We start from the raw sequence: 19,136 nt of genomic DNA on the forward strand, positions 1-19,136 counted from the left end.
CCGCCAAGTATATTTGGCGAGATCAGAGACGAGCATCTGATAGCCATGGTGGTACCTAATTAAAGTATGGAGATGACGTATCGAGTGTGAGCTCGCTATTTGTATTATTACGCTGATGTACTCATGAGTTGGATGATTGTTGCTGAGTGAGGCCCAGTTGATCGTCGAGCCTAATGGAATCGTCTCTTAGATATACTCAGCGATCGTTTGGAGAATCGTATTTACTGGTGCGATTAGATTCACTCGTTAATGCCTGATTAGGGGTATGTTATTGGATGAGGCGACTAATACTGCATAGAGGTAATGTGGAACTCTAAGATAAGAATATAACTTCCTATAACTCTTATGACTGGCTAGCCAGATGTCATCAGCAATTCTATAACCTACTTAGTCTGTGTCTACAGCACTGTTCCCACTCCAGTTTGTTACGGACGCATTAAATCACTTTAAGCGCGATTAAGTGACTAGTTACATATTCACAATAACTTTCCCATCATTCAATCTTTCGTGGCGCTAGGTACGGTTATTGTGGTTGATGTACTTGCAGTAAGAATGCAGTAAACCGCTTATTTGAATAACTTGTTTGTGTGGACTTATCCATGTGTCGTCCATCATTGGAGATATGCATCTCATTGCAGTTCTATCCTTGGTGGACGGCGACGGTTTCTTGGGTAAAACCGTTGCGCCTGTATGACATCTGACCGCAACAGGGATTTTCACATACCAATGTCCAGGGTTGACCTCCTTTCGTCAGGCTAGCCACATTGGCCATCAAGGGGTTTCCCGGATTGCCGACAATGGATTATGTCTGCCTCTTCTGTAGGGTGTGGCATGTGGACAACATCTGACCACCACTGGATCTGAACGACATTTTGGTGACATCGATTATTGAGGATGAGATTGCTTATTCCTATTCTCTTCCCCCTTCTCAAAATGATCACGAGAATGTCGTTTTTGATGACCGAGAATTTCCTGTTTTCTCCTCCCTTCAACCATGTATCCGTCATTCCTCACCCATGGTTGTAGCTGGGCTGACCAGCCCTCTGGGTACTGGAGCTTTTCCTTGGTGATAGGAACGACGTAAAGATTGGTTCACACTGAATCACAAAGCTCTTTAAAACAACCGGTTCCTGTGACATTGTACATCTATGATCAAGGGCTGAAGGAGCTACTTGTGATGGATCACGACGTCTTCACGAGCATTAGGGTGGCATTTGGTCGACACCTGACCGACAAACGGACTACTCGATGGGCAATCCAACAACTTTGTGATTTTCCCAAGATAATAACATACATTATCTTCACATTTTGATAAAAACCGTTCCGGGAACAATCATTCACCTTGTACATCATTTATCCATGTCATATTAGGATGATGTACGTGATTGTGGACGGAACAACCATGAAGGCTCTCAATTTATTTACACCCTGTAAAACATGCACAAGTCATTCAAATAAAATTGACACCACGATTGTCCAAAAAGTCCATAGAGACAATTGATGTGGCTTCACTGTAATAGGACTTCAAAACTTTAATGGTACAGATATTATTCAGTCGTTTTGAAGATTTTTACGAATATCTAAGCTTCAGATTTCCATATCATAAGTGGGTACAAGATAAGGAAAATCACGCAAGAAGAAACATAAAACCGCGCAACCTCTACGGCATCCTCTTTTTCCTTGTTTCGCATCTGAGATGGCAACAAACGTCTAAATTGATTTTTTACTCTAATTCTGGGGTCCCTCTCGAGCACTAAGTGATTGTTTTGCCCATGTAGCGTGGCGTCATCAGCGTTATCAACAGCTGAAGCTCGATGAAGACACCAAGCGAATTTGCAGCTGCCAGCCCGTTGCTCAGCAGAACCAACCTGAAATTGAAGTACCTCCTTAGGTAACCCTCCCACCGTTTGTCGTCAAAATAATGATCGAAATGTAAATAAGCGCAATCTTGTTGGTCATCAGCAGATACCGAGGGAACTGAGTGAGCCTTTTGGTATCCATCCTCAAACCATTTATGAGTAGAGAACATTATGCAAGAACGATGAATCCCTTTACTTCAGACCAGACCAAGGGCACAATAGTCCCTCTTAAGGGAACTGATGTCTTCATAGAAACTTGTTTGTTTGTTAGGAGTCAGACGGCAGATTGATTACTGCGTTCCAATAAAGGGTGTCCCAATCAAGAGATATTCCCGCTCCATGGTCCTTTATTACCTCTGCCCCCAAAGTTCCAATAACTCCCATTTGATAGATTCCTTGAGGAATACTAGGAGTTGCTTTTGCGACCATTTGGGCATTTGTGGCAAAGTCAAATGATGAAACCATGTCCATTGTCTTGTTATTAAACCTGGGCATTCAGCTAGTAAATGCCAGGGAGTCTCGTCGTACTCATAGCACATCCTCCACTTCGTGTCGTTTTCGTCGTTTATGATACGTAGGTGCCTTTTTAAGTTGCAATGACCTTTAAAAAAATTGGATAAATTTGCCTAGTTCCGTCTTAAGAGTAGTGCCTAGAGTTTTAGAGATTTCTTCAAATTTAATTCTGGGTATATATTTTGGTTTGCCTACATGAGGGTGAATTACTCCAGCATTTAGAACATTGGTTGGTGTTGTTTTCTTAATTGTTTCTTTGTAAACGTTTTTGGAGACTGGAAGAAACGGTTCGGGGCCAAAACAAATATGTGTAGCCTCTTGTTTCGCCAGATTATCTGAAATTTCGTTGCCTTTCAGCCCATAGTGGGCTTTAATCTATTAAATTGTCACTTTTTTCCTGCTAAGTTGATCTAGTAGTTGCCTTATTTTGAGCACACTCTGGGAAGTGATGAACTTCCCATGGATAGCTTGAATGGCTGAAGCACTATCACTTTTAATTATAATTCTTGATTCTTTTGCCTGAAAAGCCATAAACAGGCCCGTTCAGAGCAAGAACCTTAGCTTTTAATACTTATGCCATTTCACCCAAGTCTCTGATTGTTCTTGTAATGCTTTGTTGTTTAAAAAAATAGACCAGACCGAAACCAGCCAGTTCTTTAATTTTTGATCCATCGGTGTAACAGTAAATTACACCTTGCTTTTGCAAGTCATCTAAACCCTGTTTGGTGTCGAGGATAACTTTGTGCTTGGTTTGCCAATTTCTAACCAGTACAATATCTTGACTTGGCATCAAGCATATTCCTAATTCTTTTTGCGTGCTTTCCCAGAATCTTAAGTGTCCCTTCCTTTCCAGAGAGCCTGTGTCGTCCCAACATGGCTTGATTTGGTGTTTTATTTTTATAGTTGTGTTCATAGCTATTTCTTGAATATTAAAGTTTTGTGGTTCCAATTGAAAAATTATTTCCAGGCCCACGCTCGGGGTTGAGCGTTGGACTGGAGCTAAATTCAGACAGGCAAGCTGTTAAGCCTGTTCAATTGTAGGATTTTTGTTCGATTCAACTTTGTGCCCCAAATATGGCATCCATAAGTTAGAGTTGGTCTCACCATACCGGTATAACTCCGCCGCATTGTTTTGGGATTAGGTCCCCAATCTCTTCCCACGGCCCTTTTCAGAGCACGCAAGAGTTTTTTTCATTTTACAGTCTTTGATTGAACATGCTTCTTCCAGTTTAGTTTAGAGTCAAAATTAGACCCAAGTATTCTCCTTCTTTAGAATAAGGTGTTTCCTTTCCATAGATGGAGATTCTTTTGGGTGTAAATTTCTGTTTGTTGGTAAAGACAATGGCCGTCGATTTTTGGGCGTTGAAACTCAGGCCATTGTCGGAGCCCCCATCTAATAATTTCATGTTCTTGCATTAGGTCAACCATACATTCTTGGTCAGCTCCTGTAATCAGAAGACAAGCTTCGTCTGCAAAGCCTACACACGCCTAACTCGAAGGCAATAGGAGGTAAACGATGCTGTCAATAAAAATGAATGCAAGGGCAATATTCAGCATGTGTCTACAAAGCTGTATGCGAATTATTAAGTTCCTCCACGATAGAAAAAAATGATCCTTTCTTTCTCATGGTTTCCGCGTTTTTCTCAGAAATATATCTAGGCGCCATGTTTCATTCGACAAGTGTGACCATTTTCTACGTTTCGTTGGAGCTTGCAATCAATGATGTTCATGGTTTTTGTTTTACATTCCGTGCGCCTTAAAAATATTTCAATTCAGATATTTTAAAAAAGTCTGCATTGTACTCAAATAAACTAGTTTTGCCTTTCAAACCCCAAGCCGTAATGCTAGTGTTGACAAGGAGGCTTGTACATAGTCAATTCCACGTCACCCTGCAATGGTAAGGTAAGAAATTTAAAGAAGGCGAAGTATTCACGATGACTGTCGTCACCGCTGTTTCGTTAAAAGCACCCACACCTAATTGTAATCGTGTTTCATTGATCAATGATCATGGATAAACACTCTAAAAGCCGTCAAGTGAAAGCTACTTCAAGACTGGTGGAGTGAAGTGCATTCAAATCCTAGCCCTAAGTCCATGAAGGGAGTCCTATGAGACCATAGATAACTCCATAAATAGATCGATCAAGGGCACTGCGATTGCAGGTTTTCGTTTCAGCTGTCGCTGGGTGTCAAAAAGTTCCGTTCGTAGTCAAAATTCCTAGGGCAACTATGGTACAAATCTGAATCGTTGACGATGCGTGCAAATTCTGAGCTGAAAATCCTAATACGACCCCTTGCCGAGCAATTGCTCTCCTCTGGCACCCTTCAAAAAACGGGTTAGAGAAAGCTGTCCGACCACAATTTTAACACCAAAACATTGAAGGGGCTACGATGGGGCTCCAATTGCAATTTTCATCCATGTGGTGGAAACACTTAACTGAAACCCAAAGAACAAGCCTGGGTTCAGGCTAACCTCTAGAGGTGTCGGAATTATCTCGATTACGTAAAGGTGTAATCATGTTGCCCACATTGAAGCAAATTGTTGGGAGATTGAAACAAAATTCCGAATGCCTCATCATTGCGTTGTAATTTTGAATACATTTTGCTACACTTTTGAGATGCGTTGCTAAACAAGAGCAATTAATAGAATATGTGATTTGCTCTGCTAATGTCCCAATCTTTTGAACATGTTATGTGTGTTATGCCCCAAAAGCATGTTTTTATTATTTCTTTTTCTACATGCATATTTGTAAGAATCGCAAGAAATTAAAAGAAAGCAAGACTAACAAACGATTCATGGGAGTGATTAAACTTGCCTAAAGGGAGATTTCACGAAGTGTGATTGTCACTTGCCACCCAGCGTCAGCTGACCTGAAATCATGCTCATCCAGTACAACTCCTTTGGAGCTTGAGCATTCTAGTTATTTGGTTTTCTATGTATGAGACCATCAAAGTGCTTGTCGATGGGCTGGATTTAGAGTCGGCTTTTGAGGCATTTCCAGAAATAATTGTTTCACAAGATCTGAAATGCATTCATCTTTGCCTTGGAATAGGTGTTCCTGTGCCTTTTGTCATTGGGAAAACGGCAAGTGAGAAGAGAAAAAAGAAGAACGAACATTGGGCTCCTTACGAAACAATTATGAACCATACCAGCAAAACAACGTATCCAAAAAATGTTTCAGTGTCCAGCGTGAATCATTGCTTTTTGGAAAAAATCCCAGCACGGACAAGGTTCTTGACCTGGTCCCCGTTCCAATGCTCCACATCCTTTTGAGAATTGTCAACAAGACTTTCACTTGTCTCGCTAAGGATTTCCCCGTTGCGAGTGAATGGCCAACCACTCTCTCTATCCTCCAAGAACATTATCACGGTAACGCTTTCAAAGGCAATGAATCAAGCACTTCAAAGCAATTGTTTACAACATCTACAGTGCTGCAATTGATCTGGTGCTTTTAAGATCTTCCATCTATCAATTCAAACAGGCCTGGAAGATTACAAATATGAACCTTACTCCTAAAGCTCATATAGTCATCAACCACTTGATGGATTTTGTTTGCGAGCGTGTCAACACAAACATGGCTGTCTTCAGTGAGCAATCCCATGAAGCAGCTCATTGCGAATTAGATAATACATGGGCAAGATACGCAATCAAACAGATATCTCATCCAAACTTCGGGAAAAAATTAGTTCAATGTACGTTGGATTTTTGCGCCCAACATGCCAAATGAGGTCAAAATTGCCCTCTTGGTTTCACTTGTTCTTCTTTTTTACCATCTAATTTATTGAAAATATACCTTTGAGCATAACCATTGTTTTTTGTCCTTAACAATTGCAAAGTAATGTATAGCATTAAAAGATGTTTAGAATAGGAGGTAGTTGTCATGAAGTACTACTGATGGGAAAAGGGCAAGTAGCAAGTCATCACAGACCTCCCCAAGTACTACTTGTTTACAAGCAAAGCTTGGCCAAGTACTAGAACTTGAGCAAGCTTAAGACAAGCAGAGATCCGCTGCTAACGTAGGGAGCCCAGACGGTTAGCTAAAGAAAACCGCAAAATGAGGATTTTTTGTGCGTAGCTAAAGTCAGATTGCCAGAAACAAACCAGTCATTGGACCAAAGCCACGTTGCTGCCTCACTGTTGGTGCATTATTGCTTTTCCTGTATAAGTTGATTTAATTTGCCCTGGTATAAAATTTCTTGCATAAGTTTGGCCGCACCATTTTCCCCTCAAGTGTCTGTGTACAAACCCAAGTTGGGGCAAGTTCCTACTTAGGCAGGTAAAGCACCGTACTACTTGCCCTGTCGGTGCTTGCTTCACATCAGTAGAAAGTACCGTTGTTATTTTACAATCTTTTGAGTGTGACGAAAATATGATATACCAACCTCGATCATTGTCTATATCAGTAATATAACCTGAGACTTGAAAGGCAAAACTAGTCTTAAGGATTACAAAAATTGTGCTAGGTAAAAATTTGAATTCAACGAAATTTCAGGATATAGAAATGTAAGAATGATTCCTGGAAATTGCTTGGTACAAAATCCCACAAAACGTAGAAGATGGTCACACTTGTCGGATGAAACATGGCGCCTAGATATATTTCTGAGAAAAACGCGGAAACCATGAGAAAGAAATGACCACTTTTTTCAACTCTATGCAAGACTGTTATAGTCCAACCACATTTTGAATATGCTTCCCCAATCTGGGCGCCAATGAATGTAGGGGGGACTGAATAAGATTGAAAAAGTACAAAAAGTACCTATACCGGCCTGACCAAGAAAAATGCATCAAGTCTCGATAAACCAGTTGAAAAGGACAACATACACTTTTAAATGTTGGGTATTTTGATCTGCTGGATTTTGGCAAAAATCCAAATGTGGAAAGATTTAGCAGTTTTTTCGAGCCTCTTTGCAATGGGAAGAAATGAGCGATTTTGCGTCGATTTGAAACTGTCATCAATCAGTGAGGACAAGTGGTATGGTGGTTTGTACAGACTCCTAGAATGAGAGAGCAGCCCGGTTCGATTCTCCTCCCCAACCTTTCTCAAGGGATATTTTAGACGCTAAGCACACCTTCAGACCGAGCACCAAAATTGTTCGGACACGACAACGCTTATTAGAAACACATACAAGGACCATGCATTGCCTAGCACCCAAAAACAAAAAAAAACATTCATATCCAAGTTTACAAATAGGTCGACGAGAGTGTAGCCTTAGGCAGTATTTTGGACACTCTGCTTCTTCTTGATCTGACCAATGATCATATCTAAAGAACTGCTTTAGAACAAACGCGTTGTGCAGTTGCAACTAGAAGTTAGCAAACGCCAGAAGAGATGAAACCATTCCAAGCATCCAATTCGGTAGACAAATGAGACAAACCCAACGATATTCCATCCGCTCCAACTTTTCGCTCTGATAATCTTTATTATTCAGTATGCAAGTTAACATCGAGATATATTTTACAAGGTATACACAATAATTAAGAACTTGGCCTGGCCGAAGAAGCTAACAGACTGATCGAAATTTCGGCAAGCAAAATCTCTTGAATTTGGGATTCCATAACCTGGCCGTTAGATTAACATAATCCCGCAATCAGATGACAATAAGGGCTTGCTTAATGTCATCCAAAGACTCGTTAAGATCCGCACTAAGAGCTCTAAAATCCCAATGCCTCAGCAAAATTTGAGCCAAGGTCTGATCCACGGTCTGATCCACGGTCTGCTAAGAATTGTTTTGCTGTAATTAGGCCATTTTAGGATCTTGGTTAATCAATTGGATGGTTAGGGTTTTGAGTTGGTTGGCAGAGCTACATTTGAAGTGCTGATTGAATAAAGCAGCAACTGATTTTTGTTGAGTTGTAAAAGATGACAATGAAAAGTGAGCAACAGATGTCTTCAGCAATGTGACGGGAAATGGAAGTGGAGCATATCTTGAATTTAGTAGTTTCGGTCAAATCGAGTTGCTTTGTATATTCGCGAGCGAATGTGGAGTGAGCAGATATATCTGTTAATTATACCACTGTTGTGCTTTCACCGCCAACCAGTTGACAAAAGAGTTGAATAATATGATGTCAGCAATACCGCCGACAACGGGACCAATCATGTTACGCATCATTGTCCCATCTGTCTCGCCTAATTCTGAAGGTGATGTGAATTACGAGCAAAGAGGCGCATACTTTATCAACAAAGGCTCACCACAAAGCAGGCAATTTGAACTCTCAAGCGGCAATTCCATAACTCTTCTCTATTCATTGAAATTGACTAAAATTCTTATTACGAAAATTCAACTAAACAAGGCTAAAATTGCATGACAATTGAATGTGGAGTTGGATGAATAAACATGACAGGCAGCACTAAACCCATTCTTAAAAATTACAAAACAATATCAATTAAAATTGTAGGTTACATAGCCTTGTCTTTTTTGAAACACATGCCGTTTGTTTGAACAAGACAAGTAATGCTTTCAGACATCCAATATTTCTCATCCAAGTTTATGGCAGAAAGTACGTTATAGCACGTTCCATAAAAAAAAAATGATTAAACCTAGCATCGAAATACAACTCTTTGATAGCTTTCGAGTACGATTCTTGAAACTGAGTTTGTTTGCCTAAATTCCTGAAAAATATCCTTCGGTAGTCCCAAAACTTTTGCGATATTAGCCATCAAACATTTAGCTTTACTCGTAAAATCACCTTGGTAATTTTGGTTCTAACGCAACTGAAGAGCTTCGTAAGTAAAGTCTACTTGAATATAATTTTTGTATAAAAAGATAACTTTGCCCTTTATTGACCTATACCCAGTAAGTTGAACCTTGGTTGAGGTTCATCATGAAGCAATCGATTCTCCTCCATTGTTCCCACCGCGTTGAACATGCTAGTGGATCTAGGTTCAAGATGCCTAAATTTGCTCGGTTGAAGGGGACTGGGGAATTTGTCCGGTTGCTTCTCCTCATATTGTTCGACCGTTGGAGCCCGCACCACTGGGGTATCGTACAAGTTCATGAACATAGTCAGGAACTAAGAAAAGTCGCTAATCAGTACAGGTTCCCCGCACTTATCCATTTTCTGGACCATTACTTTCCACTAAAGTAGAACCTCAATTGGTAACTTGGGTCAACTAGCTATCCTCGTAATCCAATCAAGGACGAGTCTTGGTTGATCAACTTGAGCAACGCCACATTGCTATCAACCACTAAAAAGAGTGCAAGCAGGTTCACGTTTTTCTCCTATCATCTCCTATCATGGGTCATCAAGCTCTTTTGACTTGTCAAATTCGAGAATTTCGGAGTATGATGACTAACGCCTCACGAAACCTCTAAAGGTTGTGAACCAAGTTGCCTACTCCAGTGTCAGTGAGGCTTCAATTAGGGATGCGATACCTTCAGATGTGACAGCTTAGGGTTGGTCGGTTTTCTTGTAGCTGTTGGCCAGCTGAGGTTTCCTCTCCGTTTCCGCCTGCGCTGCTACTTCTGGACCCACGAGGGGTGTGGGAATATCTCGTTCTGTTTCTCCTCAAATTGAGCATACGTTTTGGTGTTGTTCTTCCGCTTGCAAAAATTTGGATCGCAAACTCCTAAATGAGTGGATCTCATATGCTGGCCTCTGACATCAGTTCTGTTTCTACCATCTCTCTGAACACGTCTTCTAGATTTCAAAACCCTCTTTCCAATTCCAGTGTATACCCGACATCTCATTGCACTTCATTTTGAAAGTCGTCAAGCAAATCTCTAAAGGTTTTTAATATTGCAGTCCGCTCCTCAGTTTTTGCGTTTTTCGCGCTGCGTAGAACCATTCTTGGATCGGACATGGCCATATTCACACTTACTATCTCATCTTTTTACTCCCCGATCTTGATCGAGAGAAGTCGGTCCCTTTTCAAAGGGTGGGTGCTGACGTTACGAGAACGAAATCACCGATGGTTGGTCACTTTGTCAAGTTTTGATTTGTTTCCGGACAAGGGAAAATGCCTGAAAATTGGTCGAGCTATTCAGCAATCGGCCCCAACACTATTGGGAATCAACATCCATTCCTGACCAATGAACAATGTTTTCTACGGTGAGCTAAAGAGGAATCTGACCCCAACAAAATGATGGCATTAAAAGACGAACTTTGCCTAATATTTGGTACGTGCTTTAGTTGGCTTTTACGATAAGTGAAATTCAGGGACGAAACTGCGCTCATCAACCCTTCGACACTGTTCTTGTCCCTGGAAGGAAAATACTGAGAAGATATCCCTTCTCCGCCACAAAAGATGGGAATTAAATATCTATCTCTAGGTGTGTGTGCGCTTAGGGCACAGAATCTAAAATTGAAGAATCTGAAATAAATCCCCGCTAGACATGCATGCACTCAGGGCACAGAATTCTATGTTGAGGTGTCTGAAACAATCCTAATATGGGTGTGCACTCAAGGCACAGAAAAACAATGGCGTGAATGAATAAAGCTCCCTGGCAGGGGCACCAAAAACAGGTACTATGTTCTGTGCACTAGCCAGTGGTGAAAGGTTCCGACTTATTGAACTCCCGTGGTGAACGGAAACATGGAACTCTTGACCCGATAATTAGATAAAAATACCTTGATAGCTCTCAAAGATGGAGAGCACCTAGTACATGGGCTTCAGTTTTTTAGACCTATCTCAAGGACTCCAATTAGCATAATAATGTCACACACTGGATTGTTTGAGGCCCTGATAAAGGAAGCTCGAGCTATTGATTAAGGATATTAATTGGTAGTTACGTCTATTCCGCACGTTTGCAGATGCCAATTAACAAAATACGAGACTGAACTGAAGAAGTTGAGAGCAATGTCACAATTCGTCTGTTCGTCTGTTCTGGCCGGATTGAACAGATCCTTTGTCAACTCCCGTCGTGATGGCATTTGGCTGGGAGGCGGACAAAGGTACTTGACCGACAATACTCCAAAGGGATGTCGGGCCAAGGCAATAAGGTGTCCTTGAGCGGGAAGGGCAACTTGTGTCCGGACATCACCTTCGGAAAGGTCAGATTCCCAACGCTATTGGGCACTATCCTTGGCAGCCCAATGGTGAGGGGCTCGGTTTCGCGTAGCATTATTGGTGTATTGGGGCAGGCAGAGGTATCGCTTGAGGAACTTGGTGAAGTTGGTATTGCCGGATTGAAGGACGGATTGGGTGGAGTTGGGAAGCCAGACGTGTAGGCCATAGAGGAAAATTGGGGTGATGCAGATCCGGAAGAGCTGAAGGACTATTAGAAGGGGGAGATTCTTGATGGGAAGTCTTTTGCAAATGTGTCCAATTCTGGCTCTAGCCTTAGTTATGGTGGATTTAAGGCAGAGTTGGGTGGAGAAGATGAAACCGAAATATCTAAAAATTGACGATTTCAATCAGACTATTATTGATTTGGAAGGAGCTGGAAAGCAGACGAACTTTGTGGAAAACCATGGCCTTCGTCTTGATCTTATTGACTTGAAGGCTGTTCTCTTGGCAATAACCGTGGAGTGTATTGATGGCATTTTGCAATTCCACGGCTGAATCAGCCAAGAGAACCAGGTTGTCTCCATACTGGAGACATTGTACAGGAAATTGGTGGATGATTGGGCCTTGGTGAGTGAGGGCTTCGGGCAGGTCGGATACATGGAGGTTGAATAGTACTGGCGATGGTTTTATCCCCCTGCGAAAGGCCTACAGACGTGAAGTAGCAAGGGGATAGGGCCTCACCAGAACAAATGAAGCATCCGAGTCCCGCATAGAAGTTGGACAGCAGGACACAGATTGAACGTGGAACTCCCCACACTTGGAGTTTGTGGAATAACCGCGTTCAGCCACCCTGTCGAATGCTTTGGAGAATTCCACAAAGCATCCGTACACTCTCCTCTTATTGCTGATGTTTGAGTGCACAATTTCATAGATGAGAGTAGCTGCCGGGTGGTTGAGTGGCTTCTCCGGAAACCGAATTGGAACTTGGGAAGGAGATCCCTGTCCTCTGCTAATCCTGAGAATCTGACAGCTAGTAGGGTAGACATCATTTTCTAGCAAGGGGTTCTCCACGGCGATGGTCTGATAGTTGTCCCTTCTTTATGGATGAAGATGATGGCTGACGCCATCCATACTTGTGGGAAGAAGGAGGAATGGAGGGCGAGGCTGAATAGATGTGGAAGGAGTAGCAGGGCTTGGGTCTGGAGAAGTGAAAGTTGATAAGGAGGAATCCCTGATGTAGATTGGGTTTTATTCTTCATCTTCTTGAAGGCCACCGAAGAACCTAGGTCAGCTTGACGATATCCGCTAAATTTGAATTTCTCGCCTTTATTGCCTTTTCACTTTGATAGGGATTTCTACACCTTTGACTTTGTTCACCCGCACTTTCAACCAATGACAAACCTTGTTTACATTTTGCTTGCATTTTGTGACGTAAGGCCGCTGAATCCTTACTAATGGTAGTTTTTTTTTCGACTCAACTCAATTATGAATCAGGTTCGTACCTTCTTTCATGGCAATTTGTATTAGGATTCAGCGGCCAAACGTCACAAAATGGGAGCAAAATGTAAACAAGCTTTGTCATTGGTTTAAAAGTGCGGGTGAGCAAAGTCGAAGGAGCAATCAGAGCAATCCCTGTTAAAGTAAAGAGACAAGAAATTCAAACTGATCGAAAAATCGTCATTTTCAAGGTCGAAGTTTCACATGTTCCAGTCAATGATTTGGTCCAAAAATGTTACTACAACACGCACGACATTTTTGTAGCTGTTTCAGAATCAATCACAATTCGAATCCTTTTTGCATCATACTCTGGGCTAGAAGGAAAAAACCTTCAGACCAGTACATAAATCTCTAGCTAATGTTAGCAAATTCCTTATGTACTGTAAACTTTATGATGGTCCGAATGCATAGAAACTCCAAATTGCCCCTAAGCTAGATTTCACAAGCGATGTTAGCCACTAATTTTTGTTTGATAAATGATCATTCAATGAAGGAAGCAAAGATTAATACAAAATATAATGTTTTACCTAACATGACTTCACTAAAGAATTGGCCAAAGGCAAAGTTAGTCACCCTTGAAAAAAATGATGAATTTTCGAAGCTGCCGACCTCCTATTAGATCATTGTTTTCACCAATCCAAGGCCCACTCAACTCATCTAGTCGGTACAATTTAAATCCGTAAGGCAACAGCGAATGCAAAATATTTCTGTTGATAAGAATCATTGCTGATAACTAAAATAATTGGTGATAGTCAAAATCATGACTTTATTCTAACACGATATCATTTTTCACCACCTCTTCCTCTCCTCCGGCCCTTTTCTTTTGCCAGTGTTTAGAAACACTAAACGCTTCATCAAGAACAAAAATAAGCTTTGATGAAAACTGCTTGGGCAGGGTAAACGTCAAGAGGGTTGGGTCTGAGGGCTGTGAATCGCTTCTTCGTCGAATTTATGTGATACAATTTGTGTCGTGTAACTGGACCATTAGTATATAAGGGTTGTCCCTTGTTAGCATTTTTCATGATTTTCTTTGGCATCCTCTTCCCTGTTTTTTTAGCCATACTTTGTTGATTGGCGCATATTTGTGGATCATTAAGTAAATATTTTCTAGTCTTTTATTGTCTAGACAAGAAACAAAAGACCAAGATCTCCCATTGTACTAGATCCTTCATTCAGGCCAATTTGTACGTTCTTGTCTGAATATGGTCACCTAGGGAAAGGTGACTGAGAAATCAACAGCATTTGCTTTCTCCCTCGCTTTCTCCTATCTTTTTCTCTCTGGCACCTACTGAGGTAACCAAATACCTCGGAGAGAAACTTGACTATATGGCTTTGCGTTAATGAGTGCCTGGAAAGTAAGTTTCCACCCACTCATGAAGGGATGGAACATTTCCATATGTTAGATTTGGAGCAGAGGTATTTTGAGCGAAAGTCTTACCTTGGAAACGGTTATCAGAAGAGAAAATTGCGCACTCCAAGCCGGGTCTTTCTTGCAATGTACTTTTTACAAGATTGGACTTCAAAAGTCAATATGGTCAACACTCCAAAAACGTTTGCCTCTTACTCTTCTGCTCCAACTCAATGGCATGGGATGATCGAACCTGTATATACTTAATGCGCGGAAATTGAATAAATAGCTATTCCAACAAAAGGCTTATATATGAAAAGTTGCCAAAAAACATCAAAGTCCTTTTAAATGATCAGTTATTTGCATGCTTTCAATCAGTTATTCCCCCACCACCACCACCACCACCACGAAAAAACCAACAACAGACATTTGGCCTCTGGAAAAAGTTATTTTTCCGAGATTTACTTATTAGTTGCCATTGATTACCAAAAGCCCTTTTCATTTTCCTCTCCCTCCTCTCGTTTCGGACAAACATCGAAACACTACTTGGGCAATAAATTGTTCATTTTATAATCCCTTGATAAAGCTCGGCATCTTAAGAGTGTATTCTCTCGTTCTTACGTTTTTGTGTCCACACCTAGACGAAGCAGAGTGTGCTTACTCCGTTCAATCAAAAGGACTATAGTACTTTATGAAAATTGTTGCTGTGAATTGTGACAAGCACCGCCCATCATCTTTTTAGCCTAATATTAATGAACTTTTATTTCATTTTAGAATTGTGTTATACCTTATCAAGCATCAATAAACATCATTTCATGAATTAGCAGTAGGTCTAAAAGTTTTCCCTATACCTGTTCGCATGTTTAAGTGTTTTGAGTGGTTGCAACAATAGACATATAGTCAGAAATAGATGGAATATGGAGAGCATTGAACAAAAAGATAGAGCTATTGAAGTACCAATGGATTCAGCATTAGAAAATAACAGTTTTAAGACAGAATATCTCAAAAAGTACCTTCAAATAGTGTAGTTCTTCATATGAGACACGTGGTACTATCTCGCTTTTCGAGCGTTTGTTTACTCAGTGAGCACCCGAAAAAGGCTATAAATTCGGTCTTGCATTCTAATTTCGCACCGTTAATGCGAACATGATTGCATCATGACTACATTTTGTGACGTACATCATGAGATATCAATCTCATGCAGATATCCCTCCTTGGAATAAGTGAACAAGAAGATTACATAAGTGGACATTAATATTTCAAATCTTTCTCCTTTGTTCCTGAAATTTTCCTGGCTTAAAAAGTCTGTAGCTCTTTGCTAAGGATTTTTCAAAGGGCTCAATGTTTTTAAGGCCAACGCAATTAAAAAATATTGAGGAATCCCTCCTTTTGTATCGTATCATTTTCATTCTAGAGGAGGATCGTTACAATAATTACTCAGATGATTTATATTATCAAGCAGGCATCATGGGAATTATTTCAAGCGTTCCACAAAGCTAATTGTACTAATCTCCTGCAGATTTTTGAAATGACATGTTTCAAAAGAAGCGACAAAATCTAAGACGTGAATTCTGAGTTATTAGAAAGTCAGATACCACCATTAGCCTAATGAATGATATGTCGTAGAAGTGCTCATCGTTTTGGGTTATCATAACCAGGGCTCGGAAACCCCTTTTGACAGTCAAATAATCACTAAAAAAACGTTTTTTTTAAAGCATGAGATTTTTTTTCCTACCAGAACAGAGATATGACCTTTTTAAAATGTCAAAAAGACGCTTCAAATGACATGAAACTAAATTTAGAACAAATGGCCAAAGGTTTCAAGATGTTTAATCATTTCGAATCCTTGAAATCAAATGCCATTTTAGATGTCTCCTGGCTTGAACTACCATATTTATGCTCTCAAATCTGGTTGCATGTGCATGCCTTATCTCAGCTATATATCTCAGGGTGAAGGGACATGGGCTATAACAGTTTGCTCTTTTTGTTCGTTCAGTGTTGGAATTCTGTTTTTGTTTTCACGAAAAGCTTGAGCTTTTGCCGAAGTAGGGAAAACAGGAACAATGCACAATGTGGTAATGGAAAAGGTGCTATATTTAGTTTGGAGGTCTCTCAAAAATCCATCAAAATCATAAAATACTGTCTTCTCTTACAGGTTCCATCAATGCTCCATTATCTGAGCTACCTGAAGGCTTCTGTCAATAAGGCTTGGCCTTGATGTGCGTAAACTACACTTGCAAACCCTGACCCGCCTACAGATCCAGACTCAAGCACATTATAGGTATTGATAAGTGTTTTCGCAGACTTCCTAACCGCTTGTACAATGATGAAGCCCGAGAAAGAAGAGAGGTGGACTTCCTTGTTGTAACTAGCCGGGATTTTCGATGAATTGAAGGTGCTCAAAAAACGCACGGTAAGCTTCTACGGTCTCTAGATTTGGCGCTAAAACCGGGGTTGGGACAGAGTTCTTGAAAATTTTAGAAAACGTACAGTATCAAATACCTTTCGAACCTTCTCTGAATACCGTTCAATCTCAATCTTTCTAGGTGTGAGAGCTCTGAAACATTTTGTTTAAAATGAATCTTATGAATTTAACATCTGTTTGATTAAGCTGCAGATAAAAAAGATACGGTAAATGATTAGAAAAAACATTCTTCCAACGAAAGAGTCGCAGTTTGCCATTGTAAGGTGAAACATTGGTCTAAAATGAGAATTGTGCTACTTCTGATTCTTGGCTTCGTGCTGCTCATTCAACAAACCCTAACCTGTAACCGTCCTAGGCCATTGCAAAGGCCTGCGGTCAATCTGGACAGGCCATGTTCTCTCTTGATTGTCATTGATAAGAAATTTATCGATCACTTTCAAAGGAATATCACGCATATCACAAAGGTTATCAAAGATCTCGAGACCCAGGCCAACAATATCTTCACAAGGGACATTTTTGTTGAAGAATTTGAAGGGGTCTATTTTCGAGTGGAAGAGATTCGGTTTTCACTGAACTTTAACTCGGAGTGTGATCAAGATATAACATGCCTTTTAGAAGCCTTCTCTTTCGAGGACTTTTCACAGTTTTGCTTGGCTCACATGTTGACTTATCAAGAATTTTTATACGATGCACAAGGAATTTCGTACGTCAAAGCTCTTTGTTCCACCAAGCAAAGAAACTTTGGTATTACGAGTCTATTTAATAACGGGGTGAGTTTTCATACGGAACAAAAAAATGAGGTTTGTGTCATCACATTTGTTTCGAGCTATGCTCTGCGCGTTGTGAATTCTTTCAAAGTATTTTGCTGGTGGTAATTGGGTCCCAAGGAGACAAGCCTTAGGGGATTGCTCGAATTGTTAAGGGGGAAAAATGAATTCAAGTTTTCTCAAGTTTTCACAATCTTGCCCAAAACTAGCCAAGGGCCTAAAGGGGGAGGAGCAGGTTGGAAAAATTCTCATATTAATACGTAGAGGAAGGAAAATACTGAAAGAAGGAAGAACGTGTAAACTGTCCATTAGGTACAATCAAAATTGCCGGCATATCTGCGTGAAGCAATGATCTACCCTTATGCTCATCCTGCAACACAAGATTTAAGAAGATTGTGCTAAATACTGGAAATGACTTTCACTTTGAAAAGATAACTTTAACTTTAAGAATACCATAAATGTAGAGGGGTTTAGTTAGTCCAGAAAAAATGAATTCCGGGCCAGAAAATGTTATGAATCTGAAAATCATCTTTTGTCTTTTTTGTAGAAAGAATCACCTTATGAACAGTATGCCACTGCTTTCGTGCACGAGTTGGGCCACAATTTTGGGGCCAATCACGATGATGAGGTGAATTGCAATACAAACTATATCATGAACTCAAAGTACACCAAGACCAATCGGAATTTTTTTTCGGACTGCTCAAAACAATCAATAAAGGCTCACATGACTGAGTGTTTCAAGGTCAAATCGCCCATAAAGCTGAACCAAAGTGCCTTCTGTGGAAATGAAAGTGGGAACGTTGAAGGGTTCAAGCAATGTGATTGTGGCCCTGAGGATAGTGTATGTGCTGATCGATGTTGCTACCCACCGAAATTGAACCCTAACTCAACCAATATGTTAGCTGCGCCATGCGGTTGGATCAAGAAAAAGGATTGCCACAACTTATCCAATGTAAATGTGTTTTTTGTCTTTTTGATTATCTCACTTTTGCTTGCACTGATTGTGCTGGTTATAAGGTGGCATGAGAAGGAGCATTATTTAAGAAATATCTCCAGTTTCTATGTTTTGTTCCTTCCAAGGAAACAAGATTCATGTTTTGGAGAAAATGCACCTCTGTCTGTAAATAACGGAACTGATAAGCTATAATAACCATAAAGCCAATTTTGTGGGTAAAAATTCAAATTAGTTTTACGTGTACAGAAGCCGATGTTTGGCTTGTCATTCCCAAAATTACTAAACATTTCAATGCCCTACAAGAGGAAAGTTTTGGGTCTTTGAATTGTACCACATTTTTCATGCAAACGTGAATCAAAGGCTACTGTGTCAGAACAGGCGAAAAGGACGAGAGTGCCAAATGGAGTCAGGAATACCATAGAGATGAGTTGAGGCCAATTTGGTCGTTGAAGAAATATTTTCTCTCATCCACTGGCATCACCAGCCTCAACTCAACTCAACAACTATCTACTCAATGGCTGTTTCCTTTTTGGCATGATTTAAACGCTTAAAGGTGAGCTAGAAATGCTAACCCCCTGGCATGGCTTTTACGTTGTCTGGGCACAACCTTTTTCTGATGTGGTAAGACACAAATACTTCAGACCACGTCAACCAGCCTTCTCAGATGCTAGAAAAACTAACGTGACAATTAAGTTTTCAAATTATGAACAAGAAGTGAGAAGTTATCATGTTTTGAAAGTGTAACCATGACATACCACTTTGAGCCTTGGATGACGCCGCAGAACTTAGACAAGTGCGACCGAAGTTTCAGTTTCAAGGTCGTCACT

General features: G+C 40.6%; 1 protein-coding gene and 1 long non-coding RNA gene across 2 annotated transcripts; both read left to right on the forward strand.

Annotated features, from left to right (window-relative positions):
* The first annotated feature begins 16,110 nt into the window (after nucleotides 1-16,110).
* LOC131891052 (uncharacterized) lies at nucleotides 16,111-16,569 on the forward strand. The gene is made up of 3 exons (XR_009374369.1): nucleotides 16,111-16,249; nucleotides 16,318-16,381; nucleotides 16,444-16,569. It is a non-coding gene; the product is annotated as an uncharacterized LOC131891052 (long non-coding RNA).
* A 239-nt stretch (nucleotides 16,570-16,808) lies between these two features.
* On the forward strand, nucleotides 16,809-18,531 carry LOC131891048 (disintegrin and metalloproteinase domain-containing protein 17-like). The gene is made up of 2 exons (XM_059240539.1): nucleotides 16,809-17,357; nucleotides 17,902-18,531. The coding sequence occupies exons 1-2, from the start codon at nucleotides 16,869-16,871 to the stop codon at nucleotides 18,499-18,501; spliced, it is 1,089 nt and encodes a 362-aa protein (XP_059096522.1). The 5' UTR covers nucleotides 16,809-16,868; the 3' UTR covers nucleotides 18,502-18,531.
* Nucleotides 18,532-19,136: the final 605 nt, after the last annotated feature.

The sequence above is a fragment of the Tigriopus californicus genome, chromosome 11 (genome assembly GCF_007210705.1).
Source record: "Tigriopus californicus strain San Diego chromosome 11, Tcal_SD_v2.1, whole genome shotgun sequence".
NCBI classification, from domain to species: Eukaryota; Metazoa; Arthropoda; class Copepoda; order Harpacticoida; family Harpacticidae; genus Tigriopus; species Tigriopus californicus.

What these genes read in the sequence shown, in the direction of transcription:
- LOC131891048 (XM_059240539.1), top strand. Translation starts at nt 16,869, where the DNA reads ATGAGAATTGTGCTACTTCTGATTCTTGGCTTCGTGCTGCTCATTCAA. An exon ending in CGAGTCTATTTAATAACGGG is followed by an intron (nt 17,358 to 17,901) that starts GTGAGTTTTCAT and finishes TCTTTTTTGTAG; the next exon opens with AAAGAATCACCTTATGAACA.